Source organism: Meriones unguiculatus, chromosome 17, assembly GCF_030254825.1.
Source record: "Meriones unguiculatus strain TT.TT164.6M chromosome 17, Bangor_MerUng_6.1, whole genome shotgun sequence".
NCBI classification, from domain to species: Eukaryota; Metazoa; Chordata; class Mammalia; order Rodentia; family Muridae; genus Meriones; species Meriones unguiculatus.
In genome coordinates, this window is record NC_083364.1 from 14,285,894 (window position 1) to 14,310,798 (window position 24,905).

The 24,905-nt window shown below is 44.2% G+C and overlaps 1 protein-coding gene across 3 annotated transcripts in view; it reads left to right on the top strand.

Moving 5' to 3' along the window:
* The window catches only part of Srgap1 (SLIT-ROBO Rho GTPase activating protein 1), a 258,275-nt gene that overhangs the window by 95,788 nt on the left and 137,582 nt on the right, over positions 1-24,905 (top strand). For all 3 annotated transcript variants that reach the window (XM_021655170.2, XM_021655176.2, XM_060371008.1), the window contains exon 2: positions 23,788-23,983. In XM_021655170.2, the coding sequence (XP_021510845.2) occupies positions 23,788-23,983 (196 nt within the window). The remainder of the gene's footprint in view (positions 1-23,787; positions 23,984-24,905) is intronic.

Genomic DNA, 24,905 nt, shown 5'->3' on the forward strand with positions numbered 1-24,905 from the left:
CCATGGTGAATAAGCAACTTCTCCATGCTGGTGGCACGTTGTAATGGAAGCTTTGGCTTCTTTGTATGTTATGTAAATACACTTTGGTTTTAATCGCCAGTTTTAATCGGGCTATAGTTTGTCCATCTGTGGATTGTCTTTTGCCAGCTGGTGACGGCCTTCCACTGAGGCATGGAGAGGGGTATGGTCCAGGACCCTGAGAGTACAAATATGAGGTGGGAAAGAGAGTGAGGGTGGGGGTGGGGAGGCGTTCTGTATGGTGTTACATGTTGGTGTGTGGCATGGAGCAGTTTGCAGAGACCAGAGACGGTTTCATGGTTTGGAGCAGAGAGAGGGAGAGAAACACTTCAGGGTGAGGCAGCGTAGAGGAGCCTGCCGGCTGCGTCTGCTGTTGATGGAGATTGGTAGAGAGCTCTAACTAGCCGGGGGAAGTAAAGGGGTCTGGCTCCCTCTCCCCACTAACCTTCTCTTTCTCCTATTTAAGGTTTGGGCAGTTGGTGGAAGATGGAGAGGCCTAAACACCCCACATAAAGTAGAGCTTTAAAAAGACCACTACAGGTGGCCTTCCACTACAGCATGCCCATTCTAGAGGTATGCTGGATAACTTTTCTTTGTCAGCTTGGCACAAACTAGAGTCTCTTAGGGAAAGGAAAGCACAATTGAAGAGCCCCCTACCGTAGAGTGGCCTGTGGGCATGCCTTTGAGGCATTTTCGTGATTCCTGACTGATGTGAGAGAGGCCAGCCTTCAGCCCGCTGTGGGCACTCCTATCCCTGGCCTGTATGTAGTCCTGGTTAATGGAAGAAAGCAGGCTGAGCAGGGCACAGAGAGCAGGCCCATAAGATGCGTCTCTCCGCGGCCCCTGCTGCACATCCTGCCTCCAGGTTTCTGCCCTGAGTTTCTGCCCTCACTTCCCCTGATAATGGGCTGTGACCTGTGAGCTACGCTAAACCCTCTCCTCCTCAGAGTTAGCTTTGATTAGGTGTCTTATCACAACAGAGAAGCGAATCTGAACCAGGCGGGTAAATAGCCAGCTAGCCAGGGAATGTGCTGAGAAAACAAAGAATAATGAAGCAGACCGAACAGAGCTTGGAGTGTGGTAAATTACTTTTATTTGGGGCAGTAGTGATTGAACTCAGGGTCTGCTGCATGCAAAGAGTATGTTATGCCACTGACAGGCCCCACGGAAAAGGCAGATAAAGCCTTTCAGGAGAGGAGACAGCCTAGGATGCTTCGTTCTCATGAGCAAGGAAGGTCAGAACAAGAGAAGAAATGAGGGGGGAAAGCAGCTGATGCAGGCTTCGGAGCTTTCACTCCTGTTCCGATGCTGAAGGCTGCTTGGGATGCTTGGTCCCCATTCTTCCCTCCACCGAGCATCCACACCAGTCAGGCTGTGTCGGTCATGACAACCTAGTAACTGTTCGGCTGGGGGCCGACCGCGTAACTTATTGTCTGTCCCAGTCCTGGAGATGTAGCCAGGCTCACCATCACTCCTGCACAGGGGTGAGCTCTGCCCATGCTGTCTATCACTCCACGATCGACTCTTATGTCCTTAAACCGTGAGCCAAAATAAACCCCTCTCTCACTGTGTGATCTGTCACAATGGTGGGCCACATGACTGCCATCTGGTAATAGAGAAGATCCCTTTACAGACTACATGATATGAGATTCCAACACACAGTTTCCCTTGAGGACAAGTGCTCTGTGTTTACAATCTGAACCGTTACTAGGTTGTCCTCTGAAGAGATTTTGCAGCCGTGTCTCTAGCAGTGGAAAGACACCAGCCATTTGTGACTTTCCTTCTTGGTGATTGAGGGGACTCGACCAGCTAATTTTAGTCTCATTAGCCTCTCAGGGTACTTGACAGAACCACACTGTCCAGTGTGATAGCTGGCAGAATGCGTGCTTCCCTGGACTTGAAAGGTAGCTGGTCCAAGCTGAAATGTACTGTTAGGAAAAAAACAACATAGTTTGAAGAATGTATATGTGAAATTGTAAAACAAAACATAACAACCCCAATATAACAAAAACTTTAAGTTTTATTTTTTTTGAAATCGTTTAATTCTGATACATATAACTTATACATATGTTACTAGAACCCATGTCATTTGTTGTTTTTTTTTTTTTTTTTTTTTTTTAACCTGCCTTGGGCCTATTAGAAAATTTCAAATTATGTATGTGGTCTACATTCTTGACTTAGAAACTGGTTGTGGCTGCTTGTCTTCTGAAGGTACTCGTCTACAGTTGGGGCCTGTCTTTTAGAGAAAATAAGATCGATTGAAAGGCAGATGTTCACCAATGGCCACTGCTTATAGTATGTGCTATTTAACTCTGCAGGAACCGATAATTTAAAACACAACAAACATTGTTTAGGAGGTTAATGAATTTCCTTTGTTTTTGTTTATATTGTTTGTTTGTTTTTTATTTGTTTGTTTGCCTGCACTCACTGCTATGTAGACCAGGTTGGCCTTGAACTCACAGAGACCCACCTGCCTCTGTCTCCCATGTGCTGGGATTATAGGCGTGTGTAACTATGCCAGGATAATTTGTGTTTTTCCACCTGGCCAGTCTAGGAATGGACTCAAAGTGTGAGCTGTGTGCACGTCAGAATTTTACCTCTGAATTCTTCTTCCTCTTAACTTTTTCTCATGACTAAGCATTTGTTAGCAGTTGTCACTTAGATAAGAGTGAGTTTTAATTTTCAGGGACCATTGGTGGAAAGTTTAATGAGAACTTTTCTTTAAATCGTTACTGTTAATTCCGTTTAGAATTTTGTTGTGAAGTCACCTGATATGTCTATTGCTTTTTTTTTTTTTAACCATTCAACAGTTTTGTAGCTGTTGAGTAGCTTCAAGGTTACTTTCCTATTTTCTGTGTTTCATAAAGAAAGTCATACGACTGGAGACAGCAGAAGTTGCTGAGCGAATAGAGTATATCGTGGTATTAATTTTTCCCCGCAGGGCTCTGTAACAGATGCTGTTGGAACTGAGAAAATAGGAAGCTAAGGGTTGTGAAAACCTCTTTTTCATGTGGGGAAAAAAGAACAAGAGACTGGATTCAGCCTTCCCAACCACAGACCCCAGCTTCCCCTGCTCATTCACGAGCATGGGAAAGTTCTTAACCTGTCTTTGCCTCATTTACTGATTTGTAAAACAAGGTGATAAACGAAAGTACTTGCCTACCTCGGAAGATTGGCCTAAGAAGTTAAATGAGTTCTTGTAACACAGGATAGTATCTTACCTGGTTTACTCTCTCTCAGCTGTAGCAGGCAGTGAAGCATCATTGTCCTTATCTGAAGGAAAATGTAAATTTCCCAGGCCCCTGGGTTCATAACTCACTTATTCGTCCATGCACAGCCCTCACACCTTCCTGGGATCCTACCATGTGGATATTTTATTATGCTTGTTTGGAAGAAGGAACGTGAGTTCTTCAGGGGTTTGGTACTTACCTGAACTCACCTAGTTGTTTAGCGACAAAGCTGAGACTCTCATATCGAGAGCTGTGATTTCCGGCGTGTCCTTTCCTGTAGCCTGAGAGGCGGGACTTCAGAAGCCTCAACTATGTGGTGGCCATTGTGGCCAGAGTCCCCACTCACACTGAGCTTCCCACTTTAAACAGTACTCCTGAAACTGCTCACCAGTGATTACTAGTGGGTAGCTTTTGGGCGTATTTATTTTGATTTGAGCCCCAACAAACTTGAAATGGTAACACTTCACAGCCGGGGATTAACTCTGTGTTAAAATGATGATGTCCTCATGTGTCTCACTGTGTCAGAAGCTCAGCTGCACGTGATCCGAGTCACCTGCTCCCCAGTGTCTAATGAGACTCCTGTTACTTCACTCCTAAAACAAGGAACTGGCTCAGTCCAGGCCTCGGAACTGTTTTTAGATTAGAAATCCGTAACCTTGCTAACCTCCAGCTTCAGAGCCATGCAGAAATGGTCTGAAAAGGACCTCTGTCTCTCAGTGTTCTGTGGCCTTTGGCTAGTTCTTGAATCGTTTGCAATACGAGATGTTGGCATGTAGGTTGGGCACTGTTGAAGATGAAGGTTATGGTCCTCAGGAGGGGAACAGTGATGGTGACTCTGGTGTTGGAGAAATGTTGCCAGTGTAGCACGGTGGCGTCACAGCTTCCACAGCTGAGCGGCAGTCTGTGAATAAGTTAGTCGGGTGTGAACGAGGGCTTGGCACATTACAAGAACATTTGGATGCATGCTTTCTGTAGACTGGTTTATTTAATGTGCGGGATGCATGTATGTGCCTAGAGCTTACTGCGTAGGCCTTCAACTTGAATCAACACCGCCGCCTTTGCCCCTGGAGTGCTAGGATTACAGGCCCATGGCACAACGCCCAGCTACAAAAATATTTGGAAAGAAATGGAGTTGAGATAGAGCACTTGCCCAGCATATGTGAGGTCCTGGGTCTACCCCCCAGGACTAAAAGCGAAAGGAAAAAGGAAAATAAAACTCTGTAGGAAGTAACAGAAAACCAAATGTGTGTGTGTGTTTATTATTACTTTCTGTTTCTAGTGTATATGTGTGCTTTTTATGTCCTCCCCCCATTTTTTTTTTAAAGCAACAGAAGATTGTTTTTAAATTAAGAGAATCCGTGTGTATTAAATCACAACAGGTAATCAGACCATGTGAACAGCTGTGTCTTTTCAGGTGAGCGTGTTTGCATGAATGCTAGAGAAGATAAAAGGGCCACCATTCCAAAATGGACTTGATCATGACTTAGAACTCAAGGACATCTGGATTCCTGGGAGATATATGAAGCTGCCTCGGAACTAAGGCAGACTGCTGTAACAGTAAGACACGAGCTGAGAGCGTTCTCATGAAACACTCCACATTTGAACTTCTCGTGTGCATCGCATAGTTTAATCCTCATAGCAGCTTGATGAGATTGTTTTCAATTACGTTTTAATTAGTTATTATCTAAATTACTCAAGGTGGGACTCGGAATTTAAACTCGTGCTTTCAAAGGAAAATCCCAATTATGGTAACAGGAATCTTCACTTGTACACATCTTGGGAAACAAAGCCCGTCACAGAATCAGGGGCACATTCGTGATGAACCAGGTTTTTTCCCATCTGTGAGCAGCACAGAAATCTGGACTACTCCCCATGTCTGGGTTTTGTTTCCAGGGTTTCTTTTAATTAGGTGACGTGGGAGTGTGAGAAAGAACGGGGATGGTTTTGACTGAGTATGTTTGTGCCGTGACTTCAGGTGCATGGAGTAAGGAGAGAGCATGGCGGCACCAATCAGGGAGAGGTTTGTCCCTCGGAAAAAGCTGGGGATTCCGTACTGTGGCTCAAAGACCGCGGGGGTCAATAGCCCCCCTTCTGGAGTGAGTAATGAATGCGGCAGCCGTCTCTCTGCGGGCCTTTCATTCCCAGATTAGGGGCATCAGGTTCACTCGGAAGGAAGTTTCGTGTGTGAGTGTTCATAACGTCTGTGTACATTGCTTCTCAAAGGTTGTCCTACCCTAGTCTGGTTTTGGTTGCTTAGTGTATGTATGTACGTATACTATACAGGATATATAACAGATAGAACAGATTGTATATAGTATATATGCTCCATAATACTATGTATAATATATACATATATAATATCTAATCTATGCATGCTATGTATATATTACATGCTGTGTAGATAAACTATGTCTATAATATATACGTACTATATAGAGTATGTATGTGTGCTATATAGACTGTATATAGTACACATATAGACTGTATATAGTATATACACACTGTATATAGTATATACACAATATGTGTGTGTGTGTGTGTGTGTCACACATGTGTGTGGCGGTCAGAGGACCACTTGAGAGACGGTTCTCTCCTTCCACCATGTGGGTCCTGGAGACTGAACTCAGATCACCCAGCTCCGTGGCAAAGCTCCTTTATCCACTGAGCCTTGTCGCCAGCTCTGTCCACTACCCTGAGTACACTTACAGAATACTCTTTGGGAAGTCTGCTGTCTAATGCAGTCATCCCTTGATCTTTCCCCTGCAGCTCTTGGAGGGGAAGTGCCCTCACTTATTCACCTTGACGTAAAACAACTAACATGAGTCATAGTGAGCCTGTGGAGGGGCATCTGTTTTCGTGAAGGGCACTTTGCCTGGCGGGGCAGAGAGGGTTGCTTTGGAAGATGGAGATCCCCGGGCGGGCGTGGGCGTGGGGGAATTTGGCCACTCTACAGAAGACAGGACTCAGAGATGTCTAAGAGTCCTTGATCTGAGGTTCTGTGATTCTTCTGCTTCTCACTTCTGTCCAAAGTGGGAGGATTGAAACGTTAACCAGAACCACAGATGTTCAGGGGGCCTCAGTTAGCGATGATGGTCGATGGGTTTGTGTCAGTCTGGGGAGCAAAGGGCTGCTCTTTCTTTGATTTCTGGGGTTAGCATCAACAGTACATATTCAGAGAAGTACTTATGTGAAGAGGCCCTGGCACCATTGTCCAGATTGCAGCCCAGCCAGGGAAAGCATATGCCTACATACAGACATTGCTGTAGTATCTCAATGGGGAAGTTTTAGGGTTCAGTCCCTCCAAGTTACAAATAAAGTTACTGAAAAGCTAGGAAGTAGAGGCCTAGCTAAATTCCAGATTTCTGCTTTCTCATTAACAGAACCAGACAACTCTGACCTGACGTGACTGCATGATGCCTTTCACATAGCAGCCATCACCTGGAGATAGATAGGGCATGTGCTTACCTGCCCACTGAACCACAGTCATTCTTGTCCCTCATTATACCCTGCCTGTTTCTCTCATCTATGAGGCGTCCTGGCTCCAGCAGGGATGGAGTTTGTGACCCTTGCTTTATATGTAATGCTCACAAACAGGTCTTCAGACAACTAGTAGCTATTAGTCCCACCCCACGATGGGATCACTAAGCCATGTGAGTTATTTCAGTGGCTCTCGGGATTAATTTCTGCCTTGGGGTGATCCCAGGGAGCTGACAGAGTAACCAGAGCAAAGACGAACATACATGCCACTCTGCTGGCATCCGGAGCGCCCTGGTCTAGGAGACAGGACCTGGAGTGCCCACATACTGCTCACTCGCCTCAGCTCATGGCTGCTTGGCACCTGAGCTGTTGGAGGCATCCAGTGGGGGCAGGCAGCAGGCGCCATGCCATCCATTCAGACAGCTTTCTGAATGCCGGCAGCCAAGAGAACATCAGCTGCGTCTGTGAGTGGTGTGGGCTCCTGCCAGAAACAGCTAATCTTCAAAGAGGGGAAATCCACACCGTGGGCTGATGTGCGGAGCTTTTAGAATTACTGACGCGGGCCCATTCGTATTGAGAGGTGAGGCCAGGAAGCATCCTGCTGGACTCTACCTGTATTTGACATTCTTCCACTCTGCCTCTGGGGTGCCAAGAGAAGAAACCAAGGGAGTGAATTTACAGCCATGAAAATAAAAGGAATACAAAGAATTTTTGTTTGGTCATAGAGATGCCTTACATTGAAGGCTCTGGGAAGAAAGATCATGGATGCCTCTTAGGGCAAATTGTATTGAAACCGACATTGCACATCCCTGATCAATTTTACTTGCAAACTAGATTGTTAAAGGGGTTGAAAGTAGGAGCAGGGTATCCTATGACCAAGCAGCTTATATGTTTGATCTTGACATTTTGTTCGCACACTGGCCCAGGACTGAAGCCTGATACCTGGGATTTGTTTGAATCATGGGCACAGTGAAGTACTCTGGCAGTCCCTCAGCCTCCCGGGTCTGATGGGGTGACTTCGCAGCACATTTATGGCCTTCATTTGTTTCCATTTTTAACCCACTTCTGTCCTACTCTTTCCTCCTGAAATGGCGTTTGGAAGTTCTCTTGTATTCTTTCCTCCTTTGTTTTCTTTTCCTTATTTCCAACTAGTCTTTCTCTCCAGTCTGTGGGCCACTGTCTCCTGTTTCCTCTTTTTACTATTTCTACCTCTTATCTATTACATAGGGACTTCAGCAGAGGGGAGCTTGAGCACGGGCAGGGATTAAAGGAAGACGTCTTATTTGTATCGTAGCTGTAGGGAAGGGATGATGGGAGCTGTCTGGTACTTTGGGGTTAGATCAAGGGTGTTTTTTCTGTAGCAGTACATTAACTGGCTATGCATCTGATCAATTGGTTTTATCAATGAGACCCTTCCAAGTAAGAGGAGCTATGTAAAAAAATAGGTATGACAGGGGCTATAGTATTAATGCATTTGACACTTCCCAAAGGTTTACAAAGAAGTTGAGGTGTAAGATTAGAAAAATGCTAGCATTAATTTAGTGTTTTTGAAATGTTCATTTGTTGCAATGGTTTAATGAATTGATGTAATTACATCTTTTAGGACATAGGCCTTTTCAAAGTACAATACAAATTGAGCACGGGAGCATAGACCTGTATGCCCAACACAGCAGGCTGAGGCAGAAGGATCATGGCTTTGAGGTTAGTGTGGGCCACACCCAAGAGACTGTTTCAAAAAAGAAAGGAAGGTGTAAAACCTGAGTTGAATGGACCGTAAGTAAGTAGGAAAGGTAGAAGTTAGCTATTTAATATCATTTTTAGCTTAAGCCATTTTCATTTAAAATTGAAATTTAATTATATTGAAACAAAGCCATTTTTTTATGACATTAAGTACTTATAAATCCTTTTATTCTGTATCCTCAGAATTGTGCTAAGCACAGCTCACTCTCACGTCCCTTTCTCCTCTAAATAAATGTAAAACAGTATTAGGAATCTGGTGTCCAGTAAGTAGAAAAGAAAAATAAAAAAGCTAAAAGAAAAAGAAAGGGTTGTCCATAATTTGGCAGTAAATGTCACTTCCTAATAATTGCATTCGTTAGAACCTACCTATAACTTTCATTTCTAACTGAATAATCAGCATTTGCTTCTAAACCTTTAAGTAAGTAAACTGAGGCATTCCCGATAACTAGTGAATTAAGAGCTATGTAGGATACTATTCTTTATCTTTTTAGGGTATTTGCTCTTGATTTATTATTATTATTATTGAAGCAGCCCATGCTACTAGTTACTAGTTAGCTTTATTAGTAAAGTAAGCAAATGCCCAATGGGACAACCTAGAGCAGAAAAGGCTTGTTCTGATTTGCAGCTTCAGGGGTGTCAGTCATCGTGGTGGGAGGGTTTAGTCGGGTAGAAGAGTTTACACGGTGGCCTAGGAATCAGAGAAAGAGGTACAGAGAGAAACCAGGGAAAGATACAGGGCACATTCTCATGACCTAATTCCTCCAACAAGACTCCACTTCCTACCGCTGGCCACTTCCCAGTAAAGACATTAGCTTATGAATCCATCAAAGAATGAGTCCGTTCCTTAGGTCAGAGTCCTCAGGATCTGATCATCTCCATAAACATCATCATAGATTCACCCAGAGGATTACTTTTCTGGTCACTTGGGTGTCTCCACTTAGTCACATTGAAAATTAAAAATCTACCATAGCACCTGCCTGCATTTCCACCATCCAATCCAGAGCAGAATGGCATCCTGTTGTGACAAGGTGACCTCTCCAGACACTCAGCCTGGGCCTTTGCTCAAAAGACCCTTCCCAAACCAGCCCCACCTGGAAAATGGCTCCTTTTCAGCTAGGCACAGTCAATTTTCCCTTTTTCACCTGGGCAGTGAGCGTTCACCGTTCCTTTATGTAGTCTCATAAAGCAGTGATTCTCAACCTTCCTAATGTGGTGACCCTTTAATACATAACCTCATGTTATGACGACCCCCCGTCAACCAGAAAAGTATTTCCGTTGCTCCTTCATAACTGTAATTTTGCCACTATTATGAATTGTCATGTAAATATCTGGTATTCAGGGTATCTGATATGTGACCCCTGTGAAAGGGTTGTTTGACTCCCCAAAGGGGTTGCAACCCACAAATTGAGAACCACAGTTTTAATACCTCCTTCCTGTTTCCTCCATGGGGCTGATTGCATTGCACCATGAACGAAAGTTAGAGAAATCACACAGTAGCATGCTTCCTGTCTGCAGTCCAGCAGCTAGTCTGAAGGCCCTGAGGGCAGGGTTTTCTCTTTGTCTCTCCAGAGCCCAGAATCTGTAGGGTGCACAGTGACATCACAGGAGTAATACAAGTATTTTTGCTTTGCTTGTTCAATGTTAGGTAGACAGTACTCGGTGACCATTATTGAACCGAGTCTGTTTTCATATTGTTTGTGAGGAAGCTAGGTATTTGGAAGAGCTGTCGGGACATTTGTGTTTGGGCTTTCTTATCTCTAAGGATGAGTTTGTCTGATGTTTTGGTACTTCTGCAGAGGTGAAACATTAAACAGAATAGTCTTGAAGGTTTAACAAAGATAGGTGATGTTTCCTGTGCTAATGAAGCATGGGGAAATATATACTTGGTCAGACTTCATGCCTTCAATGATTTCTCATTCACCATTCATTGTTTTCCATCCTTTCTTCCAACCTTTTTCACTACATTGGGAATGATGTTCTTAATTTTTCGTCTCCACTTGAACAAGTCACAGCAACCTACACAGTTTTCTTTAGGGTTCACCACAGCTTTGACTCTTCTTAAATTCAGCAATTTCAGCATCCAGGGCCAACCTCCCACCTCTCCTGATTTCCACAGGATTAGCACCTAGAGCTGCCCCTGGGCAGTGGAGAATGCACTGGCGATGGTGCCAACTCCAGCCTCTTCACTTGTGTTCTTAGCAATACCTCGAACAAGTTCAGTTCCAACATTTTTATATTTCTCCTTTAACTCAATTGACTTTGCGATGGCCACACCATCTTTTGTTACCTTGGGACTTTCCCAGCTCTGCGCAATGATCACTGTTCTTTCTTTTGGTCCCATTGTAAAAGGGCTAGGCTTGGAATGTTAAGGTTGGCACTCCTGTCTGATCCTACATCTTTGGCATAAGCCTGGGGCAGTGGTCTCATGGCCAAAGCATTTCCAGGCAGACCCAGTCCAGTGGGCTAACCCTGTCCCACTACCATGAATCCCACCCTAGGTCCTTGGCTGCAGTCCATCCCAGAACCTTCTGGAAAGTGCCAGCCTTTCATGGGTCAGGGACTAAATTACATCATTTCTGGGGGAGAATGAAGGGATTCTCTTTGACTTTGGCTGACTGCCTGGAAAAGCCTTGAAAAAAAATTTTTTTAAGGTGTGTGTTGGAGTGTGACTACAGTGTGTATGTGTGCCTATGGAAATATATAAAACTAAATGACCCAAAAAGATGTCATCTGCGTGAGGCCTTATTGAAAATTTTACTCTGTGAGTGGGTTGCTTGTGTGGTTGCTGTGCAATTACAAAGCAATGAGAATACATTTCATTTTGCTTTATCAGCTCCTGGATGCCAGAACTCAGGTAGTTCATGCAGTCTGGAAAGTTGTTAGTGACCTCATTTCATTGAACTGTAATTAAATAAGCCTAAGAAATAAAGCTGCCAATACAATCCAAAGTCTCTAAGCAGGGTTTAAAGAAATCTAAGTAAAATTAGTAATCTTTTACTTGCTTCTTTCTATCCCAAGTTAAGGTATTCTCTTATGATTGAGGCAGACATTTTTTGCTTGGGCTTTTGAAAGTATGTATTTTTATGTGAATATGTGTTCTGCTGGCATGTATGTCCGTGTACCACATGGAGGCCAGAAAGGAAAGTTGTATCTTCTGGGCTGGAGTTACAGTTGGTTTTATGCCACCATGTGGAACCTGGGATTTGAACTTGGGTCCTGTGTCCTTAAAAACGGAGTCATCTCTCTATCCGTGAGACAGACTTTTAAAATATATTTATATTTGAGAAATACTTCAAACCTATTAAATGGACTTAACTGGAGTATTTTTTTCCCATTGCTGATTAAATAAAATACTTTATAGGAAAAAGCACATAGGGCTAAGAACCAGGAAGATGACAGAGGGTGGAAAAGACTGGTCGTAGTGGGACAGTGGATTATGGGGAAATGGAAAAGGAAAATGAGTTTATGAATTAGCAAACACTGGTTACTAACTGGTTACACACCTGAACCTTTTAATTTCTCATTCTCTTTATTGAGACCAGTACGTCAGAGTTCCTACTGTGTGCTATGTGGATGCTTAGAAACACATTAATTGCATTTCTGGTGTTTTACATCACGCAATTCAAAACCTTACAGTATGCAGAGCATACTGTGATAAACACAGTCTCATAAGAGGCCACAGCATCCAGGGAATGTTAGGGAAGTCAGATCTTTCGCTAGGTTTTGGAAAATAGTCACAATTTAGGGGTGTCTTTTGGTTTTCTTTAAATGATGGAAATGATGCTAGACACTTGTCCCTTCCGCTCTGATGTAATGTGTGATTTCTTTGGTGAAGCGGGGTACATTCCAGAAAATAATCTGGAAGCCCGGGTCACACACGAGTACACGTGACTTCCGGGATTGTAGACGTTATTGTTGGATATGATATTTTGTATCATGGGCGTTGCATCAAGATGAACTGGAATGGAAATCTAAACCCTGGCACTTACTAAGTGTCTGACTATATACAAGATGCTTGCCCTTCAGTTTCATCTCCTCCAACAGAGGGCACCGCACGGTAGGATGCTGAGGTAAGCTTATTATGAACTTATCACAGGGTCCAGTTCACAGGAGGAGGAAAGTAACTGTCACCTTGTATATGCAAATGGTAACTTGCCTGGGAGCCTAAATCGTTTTCTAGTGGACACTTGAAAACCCTAACTGCTGCAATCAGGAAGACAGTTGTTAATTCAATACAGAGGACTTAAACGGGTCGTGAGGGTCTTGATTCCTGAAACCTGTGCCACAACACTCCACCATGAATTACAGCCCTTGTTTAGAGGAGGCCGCTGGGAAATGGGATCGTGGCGTTCTCAATAGATCGATGATTTCCACACTCATTCTTTTTCTGGTCATGAGAATCGATCTACTAATCAGCTCTTAAGTGTCCTTGCTTAATTGTGAGGAAGTTAATGAAACACTGCCGCTTTCCTCATTCTAAGTACCAGTGCCATAGTGGATCAGGTAGCCCTGTGTTCCCTAAGCTGCCCTCTCCTATGAGGTAGTTAAACTGCAGTCATCGGTCCCTGGAATTGATTGCCTTTTTCCCAGGCCTCATTTGAAAAATGCAAACTCACTTTTCATGCATTTCCTAAAAAAGTTAATAGGCCAAAATATACCTGGCTTTCAAAAGCTTTTCAGAACTGATGCTACCAAGGCTCATATCACTTCAAATAAAGGTATATGATGAAGACTTGAAAAGATGAAGACCATCTTCCAGGTCAGTAGTCATGAGAACGAGCCATACTGGGAACACAGCTTCTTGCTTTGTGTAATCCAAGAGAGAGAGAGAGAGAGAGAGAGAGAGAGAGAGAGAGAGAGGCCTTCTCTCCTGTTTTTGTTCTGTTGTTGTTTTTTCTTTTATTGAAAGTAGATTTTTTTTCCCCATGCATGATACTCCAATCATGGTTTTCACTTCCCCTACTCTTCCCAGTTCCTCGCCACCTCCCCTTCCCTCTGATCCACCCCCTTTCTGTTTCTCATTAGAAAACAAACAGGCTTCTAAGGAATAACAATAAGATAAGACAAATAACAAACAAACCAGAATATGACAAAACAACCAAATTAAACAACAACAACAAAACCAAGAAACCCATCCATGCCTGCTCCCTCTTGCTGCAGGAGGAAGCTCTGATGACAGCAGAGCAAGGCGTAGCACTATGAATAGAGCAGAATGTAATAGGAGCCATTTTATTCCTGCGTTTATTTAGCAGAACTGTAGTATTCGGTTTCCCCCTAGGTTCCTTGGCCTACCTAGCCTCCGGTTCTTGTCCACCCAAACAGTTCGTGGTTCCATCTTCTGGAGAGGGCCTTAACTCAAATCAGATATTGGCTGGTCCCTCCCACAAGCGTAGTGACAGTGTTGCGCCAGTATATCGTGCAGGCAAGGAATTCTTGTCGTCGAAGGGTTTGTGGCAGGGTTGGTGTTTTCCTCCACTACTGTGAATACTAGTCAGCAGAGGTGAAGGCTCAAGAAGTAGGCACCAGCTCAGCTTCTCCATGTTCAGTAACTTGTGTAGTTGTCCAAGCCAGGGCCTTACCATCAGTTTGTGGCTGTCACCAGTAGCCTTGACAATAGCTGGGGTGTTTGGGGGTTCCAATGGGACCTCCCTAGCCAATAATTCAATTAGATGTAACCCATTCCCAGTCCTAGAACCCATTTGGTGATGCGGGATGTCTAGTAGCGGCTCAGTCACCCCTGTTGTTCGGTGATTTCACGAAGGTCATCTTTATATATGTATATACTATAGGAGGATTTTACTATATTAGATTTCAGTATGACTCGAAAAAGGAATCTCTCCTTAAGTCTATTTTCCCAAACATGCAAGCATCTCTGTAGTTCTAAGATGAGACTGTAGTTTTGAGCATCGAGTAGAAGGAGATTGATTCCAGAGAGCTCTGTTGGAATATTTAGCTTCTTGAGGTGTTGATGACACAATTCTAAGGCAGGAAAGGGCCACACAGGTAGTCACATGTTGTGGCAGTGACCTGGAAGGCTGCTCATGCTCCACATACTACAGACTTTCCTCCCTCGAACCTACGCAAAGGCCAGGGATCAGAAGCATTCTGAGTTACTTAAAAACTGAATCTGCACTGCTCAAATCTGCACAAGCTTCTAGTCCTGCCAGTGTCTTAGAGGCAGCCTGGGACCAAGCTCTCCGAAGGCAGTGTCAATGATGACTACATTTGGCCAGTGATGTTTCCTTCTCAGAAAGCTTAGCCTGTATTATCGACGCCATCGATTCTACATCTGTTTTTTCTCTTTTCTTTTCCTTTTGATTACACATTTAACACTAGGCTGGTTAGGATTTGGATATGAAATGCGTATGTGTTGAGAGCTTTGTCCCCAATAGCTGTACTCTTGAGAGTCGACTGGACCAAGAGGTCCTAACTCCCTCAGTTAGCCTAGGGCTGACGTCATGCTCGCATAGGCTGTTAGAAGGTAAGGCCCAGCTGGAAGAGCCGGGTCGCATGGAAGTGTGCATACGTTGTACTGGTCTCTTCTGTTGCTCCCTGGCTGCGCAGAGTGGAAAGCTTTGTGCAGCACCGCGTAGTCTCCATGTGGCGCTCTCCCTCAGCCCATGCCCACAGCAACAGGCTCAAAGGTCACAGGCTAAGACCTCTAAGACTGGGCCAGGAAAGGCCCTTTCTCTCATGTCAGTCTTTGAGTGTGCTCGTCACAGTGATGGGAACAATGACTCGCAAACCACTGCATGTGGTAAGGAAGTTTTTTTCTTCCACTCCTTGTGGAAAGAGGCTGACAGGCTAGTGGGAATGTCACAGTGGAGGAAACGTGAATTTCATATTGACTCCTTCAGTGCCACACTGCTAAGTGGTGGCCCTTTGGGCTCTGTGCTTTCCTCATGCATAAACCTTGTCTTGTGATCTCTTCAGAGACTCTTTTGGTGGGCACTGACTATCCACTTACGGGAAAGCTAGCCTCGGCTTTCCTGATGGCTTAGAGGAACACTTCTGTTACATGGGCCACATTGGTAATTTTAATGGTTTTGGTACTTATATTTTATGTTTAATAGTATTTTAATAACACCTTAAAAAGTAAAAAGATAATCAAATAGATGAAACTAGTTTCATATTTACAAGGCATGGTATATCTCGTTTATAATTTTAACACTCATATATAGGTTACTGGGATTTTTTTTTCTTTTATCATATTAAGATTTTGCAGTCTGTGTCTTTAATCCAGCACTTTCGAGGTAAAGGCAGGAGAAAATCAGTAGTTCAAGGCTAGACTCTTAATGGTTTTGAAGCCAAACAGCCTAGGCTACATGAGACACCGTCTCTAAACACAAAAACAAAAATTTGGTCATCTAGGCCTCTTTCGAGTGTTCAGTGTGACTGACAGCCACAGTACATTGAACAGCTTCCTGGATTTCTCTATAATGTAACTGAAAATCAGTTTCTATCCTCTAGAAGGAATTAAGTGGAAATACAGTCATCATTAGTTCTGCATCAGAAGGCAGGAGGAAATGATTCATGAATGTTGTAGGTGATGATTAATATTTACTATTGATATATCTTCTGGTAAAGCTTGCTGTTAATCCTAAACAGCTGTATAACCCAAATCACCACGCAGAGACTGGGTTTATTTAATTAACCTAGTACACAATGCTGGGCAATAATTACTCCATCCTAAACCTCCAAGCCCTCATAGTTTCCTAACATTTAGATTTTACCCATTATACTTGCTTTTTTGTGAAATATCAGGTCTGGTTCATTCTCCAGGTCATTCCAAGGTCTGTCTGTCCTCCAGCTCTGCTCTCCTAGCTCTGCCCCCACTCTTTTTCCTCCCACTCTTTTTTTTTTTTTTGTCCTCTGGCTCCTTCCCTCTCCCGCCTACTCCTTCCTCTCTATCTCTCAACATTGTGGCTGGTTGTTTTATTTTGGATGTTTACACAAAGTTGAGACAGGTGATGCTTAGAATAAGTATCACAATGCAATATCCGGATTGAAACCAGAGAGTGGGGGGAAGAAATCAGCATTTGAATGAACAAGGGTAAGGTGTATACATTCCAAAGATCATTGTACCAACACATGAATAACTAAGTTAATGGGAGTCTTAGGGGAAACCATGAGTACCATTCATTCTTGCAAGGATTCTGTTGTTTTGGTAGGAGGACTGTACACTTACAAATGAAATTATTTTGTAAGGTCTAGGACAATTAACGTTTCATGTACTTGTTTACCGTTTTCTGGAGCGCAAAACTGATTCTCTGTCTTTGCTCTGAACTGTTCAGTCTCTTCTCAGTGGAGCGTCTAAGAGTCGCCAGGTCTGCTTACTAGTCACAACTTAGTCACCTAGGAAGAAGGGGACTCCGTTGAGGAACAGTTGCCGTAACACAGCCACAGCTGTGAGGAATTAATTAATTAACCAGTCAATCTTAATTAATGGTCATATAAGAAAGCAAGCTGCCAGTAAGCAGCATCCCTTTATGCTTTTACTTCGGATCCTGCCTCCAGACCTTGGCTTTCCACCTTGGTTTCCGTCAGTGGCCAGCTTTGACCTCTCCCAGTTGCTTTTGGCCAGTGTTTGGCATAGCAACAGAGACCCAACTAGGACGTCTGATTAAAAGATTTACCTGTGAGTCCTCCATTCTGTGTCCAGTTAGACCAACAAAATCAAAACATTCACCGGGGTATTGGTTTTTATGGTCAAGCCTGGCTTGGGAAAGCGGCCTCTGAAAGACTAATAAAATCTTGCTGCTTAGGATCCTCATATGGTCCGTTCTGGCCTAGCTCACGACTGCACCCATCAACATCTAGAGGCCAGTTGCGGCAGCTGAAATGCGGTGCGGCGCCCCCTTTCTCCCTGTATCCTCACCCTAGAACACTTCCTGCCCTTTGTGGTGAGTGGGACGCAGGACCACCTCCTTGGGTGTGCCTCTTTGTCCCGCAGCACACACACCCCTCCCCATTTCTCAGTGTTTCCGATGTTCCTACCTTGGAGACTGTGAGGATCACCTTGCCATCTGTGTTGCTCATGTCTCTCACCTAAGGGCAGGGCCTTTGCCTTTCAGTCTGTCATTCAGAACCGCTGCAGAGTATGGCACAAGGAAATGATTAATAAATATTTTTCTTTGCCTTTTCATTTGTGTGTTTGTGTGTGTGAGTGCGTGTGTGCGAGCATGCGTGTGTAGGACAGAGGACAGTTTATGAGAACTGGTTCTCCTCTTCCACCGTGTGAGTCCTGAGGATTAAACTCAGGTCTTTGGCTTTGGTGGGGAGCACCTTCACCCACTGAGCCTTCTCACTGGCCCAGTATTTTCCTAATGGAAGCCTGCTGAAACTAGTAACAATGGGCCTCTGTGTTTCCTAATTTACAGATGCGGCTTTACACTTATATCACCCTATTCAACACTGACCGCAACCTTGGGGGGTGAGGGCAAGTGTGCTACAAGAGGAAACATTGAGGGGCAAATGCCCTTCCTCACCCACGTGACTTGTCATCTGAGACCCTAACGCCTGTCTGCATTCATCCTACCATGACTTAATTTCTGTCCAGATTATAGCAGAAGCATGAATCCTTTGTATTTTTACTGTAGAAAACCGGCTTTAGCTTATTCAGCACATTCGCTTTTTTTTTTCTTTCTTTTTAAAGAAAACAAAAGCTGTGGGGCTTTCTTTTCTGCTCTAAATTATCATCTTAAAAAGCAGATTTCACAAAATTTAAGCTGGTGTTTAATTAAGTGGCAGTCACCAGGTTGACTAAACATTCATATGAGCTGTGCGCATAAATAACCAGGGAGACTAGCCAAAGTCTGACTGGGTTGTCAGTCTCTTGAAGACAAAGGCTGGCGTGTCTTCTGGGCCATTCCCTCTTGCCCTTTGGGCGCAGGTACTAACCCATTCTATAGAATGTAGACGCCTGGAGTGCTAGAGACGTGAGCACATGACGGAACTGGAATGGCTGAGGTGGTGCGAGGTGCCTTCGCAGCCGGTGCAGCTAGCGCAGCCTGCTTGGTGACTGCGGTCCTCCTCTAGTCCATCTGTTTACCTCATGCCCTAGTCACTCAGAAGCATTTAAAGCGAGAGCACACCAGCATTTCCACATCACACCTACAGCTGGCCACAGACGTTTATTTTAAGAGTTAGGACTTCCTTCTGTCAAAGCAGTGGTAAGACATTCCTCTGTTATTTCTGGGAAATATAGTTTAATCTGGTGTTTGTGGACTTTTATAACTTAGAGGAACTCTCTTCTCCCCCCTTTTCTCCCACATCACTTGCAGTATTTGGAAAGTATTATGCTTGGTGGGTTATTGATGTTTCTTCATTTTGTTTGATGCTCAAGCAGAAAAGGAATAATAGTCATTTTAGAAACAGGATAGGCTGCCCAGTGTGGGTGTAGACGGACACAGGCGGATCTCTGTGAGTTCAAGGCTACCCTGGTCTACATAGTGAGTTTCAAGCCATCCAGGGCTGAACAGTGAGAACAATCAAAACCTGGGGGTGGAGGAGCTAAAGAGACAGTGGCCTAGTAATTAAGAGGACAGTCTGTGCTTCCAGAGGACCCGAGTTCTTACCACTTACTTTGTGTCACTCACAGTCCCCTGTCATTCCAGAGCCAAAGGATTCCAACACTTCTGGTCTCCACATGTACCTGCACCAACATAGACATACTTACACACGTGTGCACACACACACACACACATACACAGAGTCATACACAAACACATACACAGAGAGAGAGAGACTGTTTAGTAGGTCCTGGCCTAGACTTTTAAATTATGACCAGCTGAACCTGCCCAGAGACTGCATTTTTCTGCTGCTTTTTGCAGTACTGTGGATGTCTTGGTAAAAAATCCATCCTGATACTCAGGTAAAGCGTTTCCATCCCGTTAGAGATTATAACAACAAGCATACAAACGATGGTATCCGGCGAATACATCCACTGCCTGGCTTTGGATGAGTTCAGGAAAAGTGGAAAACTGAGGACAGAGCCACTCTGTGCAGACATCATTTTCAATCCTGTCTAATTTGACAAAATCTCATAAAGGATAGTAACATGGTCGTCACTGTTGTCACCATTGCTTAAGATGTATCAACACTGAAATTCTCAGAACGAGGATGTCTGGGCACGGTGGCACACAGTATTGGTCCCGGCACTAGGGAGACAGAGGCAGACTGATATTTGTGAGTTTGAGGCCAGCCTGGTCTGTAGAGTGAGTTCCAGGACAGCCAGCGCCTCACAGAGAAACCCTGTCTTAAACTAACTAACTTAATTAATTAATTAAAAATAAAAAGGTAAGAACTGGTTTTGAAATATAAGTTGCATATGCTGTTTACTAACTGGGCAGGTTTTCATGTAGTCAGAGAGTTTCACAACTATCTCATGACTGAACTACTCTGATGAATTCCCCATCTTTCTCATCATCCCCTAAAGAAGCTCTCATCCCAAATCAGCCACTTCCTATGGCCCTCCAAGTCTCCCAGCCCCCAAGCAAAACTCATCCAACTTCTGCCTCCATGAATGAGTCTATCCCAGACATGTCACAGGAGTGGAACAGTCAGCTTATAGATCTGTGGATATTTCTCCTTTTGAGACAGGGTCCCGTGTAATCCAGACTGGCTTCAAACCTGTTATGACCTTGATCTCCTGCTCCTCCTGCCTCTGCTTCCCAAGGGCTGGGATGGCAGGAGTGTGCCCCCACTCTCAGTGTGTTGTGTGGTGCTGGAGCTCAGGCCCATGGCTCCGTGCATGATGGGCAAACACTCTGCCAGCTGGGCTGCAGTACATTTATGCTTTGGAGGCTCAACATAACATAAGCCAGCTCTTGACTCATTTGAATTGCCAGACAGTATTCCAGTGTAGAGCTGTGCCACACTTCATCGGTTCAGGACTTGGGAGACGTTTGGCTTATTTTCACATTTCATCTTTACTAATAATACTGCCATACACATTTATGTGCATGGTTTTGTGTAGAAATAATTTTTATTTCTAAAGATATATATGTGGATATATGTACATGTATGTGTGTGTGTATATATATATATGTATATGTATCTTCAGAAGTAGAAATGCTGAATGATCTGGTAATTCTGTTTAACCTTTTGAGAAAGTGCCAGGATATTCTCCGAGGCGACTGGAAATTTAAGCTTTCTGACAGCAGCGCATGAAGACTGTAGCCTCTCTGTATTCTGTCCAGCTCCCATTGCTGTCATCGTTGGTACTGTCCCGACAATGGATGTGAGCTTATCCACTCTGCTTTCAGTTTGTCTCCTCATAGCTGATGACATTTAGCAACTTTTAAAGCATATTTTTTGTTTTGTTTTGTTTTGTTTTGTTTTTCTGAAACAGGGTTTCTCTGTGTAGCCCTGGCTGTCCTGGACTCACTGTGTAGACCAGGCTGGCCTCGAACTCACAGAGATCTGCCTGCCTCTGCCTGGAGAGTGCTGGGATTATAGTCATGCACCACCCATTGACCTACCTTTTTCTTTTCTTTTTTTTTTTCAATCATCCTGGGAGGGACATTGACTAAGATCCTGTGCGCATGTTTTAAGTTGTACTTTTGTTTTACTGTTGAGTTAGAAGAGTTTTTGCATCAGCTACGTACAGATCCCGTCTGCTGTATGATTTGCAAGCACACCTACCTCCCGCCATGCAGGGTGCCATTTTGCTTCCTGCTGGCTACAGCTATGTGTCTTGTGATCTCCTTTATTATTGAGGACACCATGTCTCCCATACCCTTATAGCCGACACTTTTCCTTCCTTAGTTTCCCTTTGTTACCGCCTCCTGGTAGCGTGAAAGTGCTAATAGAAGAAGCTGACTGAGTCTCTGGAGCCCCAGACTCAGCCTTAAGACCCAAGCTCAGGAAGGATGTGCTGAGCTACATTAAAATGAACCTTGTGCCTGAAAATGAAAATACCCACCGAGACTGACCTGAGGGAGCTGCCAAGAGGGGCCTTAATGGACTGCCCGAGAATCTGGGCTTGGGAAGGAACTCGTAGTCCTTGATAGAGGAGTAAGGCTTGCAGTTTTCTGATGAGCTTTAGTTATTCATACACAGTTGACGAAAGCTCGTGTAAGTGCTGGCTAACTTTGATAAGATTTGTAGTGGAACCACTTTCAGTTCCTGTTGGATACCAAGGTAAGAGGAAGTGGGGGGACCAGTTGGTAGTTCATTTCCCTCAGCATAGCAGGGTTTGCTAATTCACTTCACCTCAAAAGATTTACTGGAATTCCTGAATGAAAAATACCCCCCATCCTTTTTTTTTTTTTAACTTCTTCACGAAACAAAAATAACTGTGTATTTTTAGGAGAAAATGTTGGCAGCCATGCTGATTATAATAGTGTCTTGGAAACCACTGGCTTTGATTGACTGTGAACCAGATGCCCTTCCTTGTAGTTACAAGCCTGTTCATGATGTGTTCTCTCTAGTAACAGTCACACTTCCCTGAGGTCAGGAACTGACCCCAGAAGTTAGCATTGCCGGGAGCATGGCAGACCCCAGAGCAGAGAGCTTTATGTTTCTCTGCCTAGCTGGAGCTGGAGCTTAGGGCAACTGCTCAGAAATGCTGGGTGGATGGAAAGGTGGCAGGAAGGGTTCCATTGGTCAGACTCACAAAGAAGAGGAAAGTGGCCCCAGGGGAGTCCCCTCAACATCGGATTCTTTAAGTGCTTGCTTTCCTTTTAGACCCCAACTTACTTTTTCTCCTCTCCTATTTTTTCTTTTTTTTTACAATTTGTTCATTTTACATCCTGATTGTAGACTCCTCCCTCATCTCTTTCAGGTCCCACCCTTCTTTCTTCTTTTACCTCCTTCTCCCTCCCCTAGTCCACTAAAAAGGGGAGTCCTCCTCCTCCTCTACTATCTGAACCCAGCCTATCAAGTCTCATCAGGACTGCTTGGATCCTCTTCCTCTGTGGCCTGGCAAGGCAGGCCTGCCAGGGGGAAATGATCAAAGAGCAGGCGACAGAGTTCATGTCAGAGACAGCCCCTGCTCCCCTTACTCTTTGTAAGGCAGGTAGTAAAGGAGTAAATATTCTAATTCAGTATTAGTAAAGTCAGCACATTTCCTGACCTGCCTCCTCCACTCACACCTGCGCACATTCAATGTCAGCTCTGTCTAGAAGGGATGGAATCCAGTGAGAACGAAAGAGCGTGCTCTCGGGACAGGATTCCTCTGTCTCTGCTGTTAGGTTGCCAGCCTCTTCTAAGTCACTGGTTTGGCCACTGGGGAGGGACTCAGAACCTCTCCACCGTGAATACTGTTCTCGTCTTTGGAAGTTAGACAGTAGGTCTTGGAGTGCTGTGTGCTTCCCAAAGCACAGACTTCTCTGCAGTAGTCACTTAACAGGTAATTTTGCATCCTTTGTGTTTGCTTTGTGCTTTTTCTGAGTCCACAGATGCACATCCCTCATTCTCCTGAGGTATTAAAATGGCCAAAGGTGCCTCGGGATTGTAAGTGTCGGTAAAGGTGTTGGTTTGAACAGTCTGTACCAAGCGAAGGCTGAGAGAGCAGCCTCAATGTCATGACTAGAATAATAAGTTGGAATCCGAGGGCTGCCCTGTGATGAATGGATTAGAGAAGTTATTTTTAGGTCCAGCATTCTTATAAACCCTGAAGCTAACAGTTTTACAAACGAGGAATGTACTCCCTAAATAAAAATTGCCAGATGCCAGTCCCTCTGTGTGCCAACTGACAAATGCTTCATAGCTCCGATGTCTGATGGCCCATTTCTTCTCTGTTCATGCTCAAATGGATAGTAAGTGTAAAATGGCACTGAAAAGTTTATGATGCACTCAGGTACAACAGCACCCCAGCATTGGGAATGATCTCAAAGGCTGTAATTTCTTTCTCTCACAACCCAATGTGCGTTTGTGGTATTCAAGTGTAAGACATATGTCTATTCAAATTTGCTATGTTTTCCCGAGTCTTTTTTTTTTAAAGGCCAGCAGATGCTTTAAAATAAAACAACCAAGGAGCAATAAGATGGCTCAGTGGGCAAAGGTGCTTGCCACCAAGCTAGTGATCTGAGTTCAATCTCTTAGACTTATAAGGTGGAGGGACAGACAGAACCAATTCCTACTGGCTGTCCTCTGGTCTCCACGTCTACTCTGCCTTGCCTGTGTGCCCACATGCCTACAATTATAATGGATAAATGGATATAATACAAAAGAGTAAAAGGCCAGCCTGGATACAGGATTCCAGGAAAGGCCATAAACAGGGCCACCTGTGTGATAGGAGCCACTCTGCAGGCCTTGCCTGTTTGTGTGTCTTGGTCCTTTTCATGATGTCATCAGGTGGATTCTTGTCTTTCCTTAGAAATCCGAGCTCAACTGGTAGAGCAACAAAAATGCCTTGAGCAGCAGACGGAGATGCGAGTTCAGCTGCTTCAGGACCTGCAAGACTTCTTCAGGAAAAAAGCCGAAATTGAGACGGAATATTCTCGGAACCTGGAGAAGTTGGCAGAAAGGTTCATGGCCAAAACAAGAAGCACTAAGGACCATCAACAATTCAAGTAAGAGAGGCCATTTCCAGCTGTGGGCATCACTCTAGGGACTGAGAGCATGCATGGGTTCAATACCTCAGGTGGGGAGGAGGAAGGGAGGAAGGAAGACTTGAGCCTTGGGTTCAACACCCAGGGTTCTGGTGGGGATGTAGGGAAGGGGAAAGAGGAAGGAAAGAAGACAGGGAGGGGCAGACAGATGGACTGATGGAGAAAGTCTTGATTGATATTCACCCTTCCAAGGCTGTGGCTACTTTGTGTCTTCTCCAAACCTCCTTGACTCTAGACATTTCCTCTTTTGTCTAAGAAGTTATTGGCAAGTATGTCCCCATAAATCTAGCAGCCCTTCCCCTTCCTCCCTTATACCGCATAGACATAAATTTGTATCTGAAACCAATGTTTATACAATTCCAAGCTACAGATAAAGGGTATGAGCCATGGTCGGCATTTGAAAGGGTGAACTTAAGGTAGCTGCTTTAAGCAAAAAGCCTTGAGACTTCTGGAGTGGGTTGCTTGCTTGCTTGCTTGCTTGCTTGATTGATTGATTGATTGTTTACAGTTCTTGAAATCAGGTCTCACTCTGTAGCCCAGGCTAGCCTAGTACTTTTGACAGTCCTGCCTGCCAAATGCCAGGATTACAGGCCTGCACCACTCTCTAATGATTTTTTTTTTAATGAAAATATACAATAATATTTGTTTGGGTTTAGTGTTCCTAGGAACATGTCCTACCTCCACCCAAGATGTTTGTAGTAATTATAACTGAAACATTTTTTAAAACAAAGACTTTTTAGTACAAGCTTATGGGTGAGCACAGCTAAACTTTATCACTAGTTGTATCTCCTTGGATTAAAATGAACATACAGGTTATTCTGTTCATGAAACTTACTGTATAATTTAAATCCCAGAGCCAGAGAGACAAGTAGGTAATTGTGCA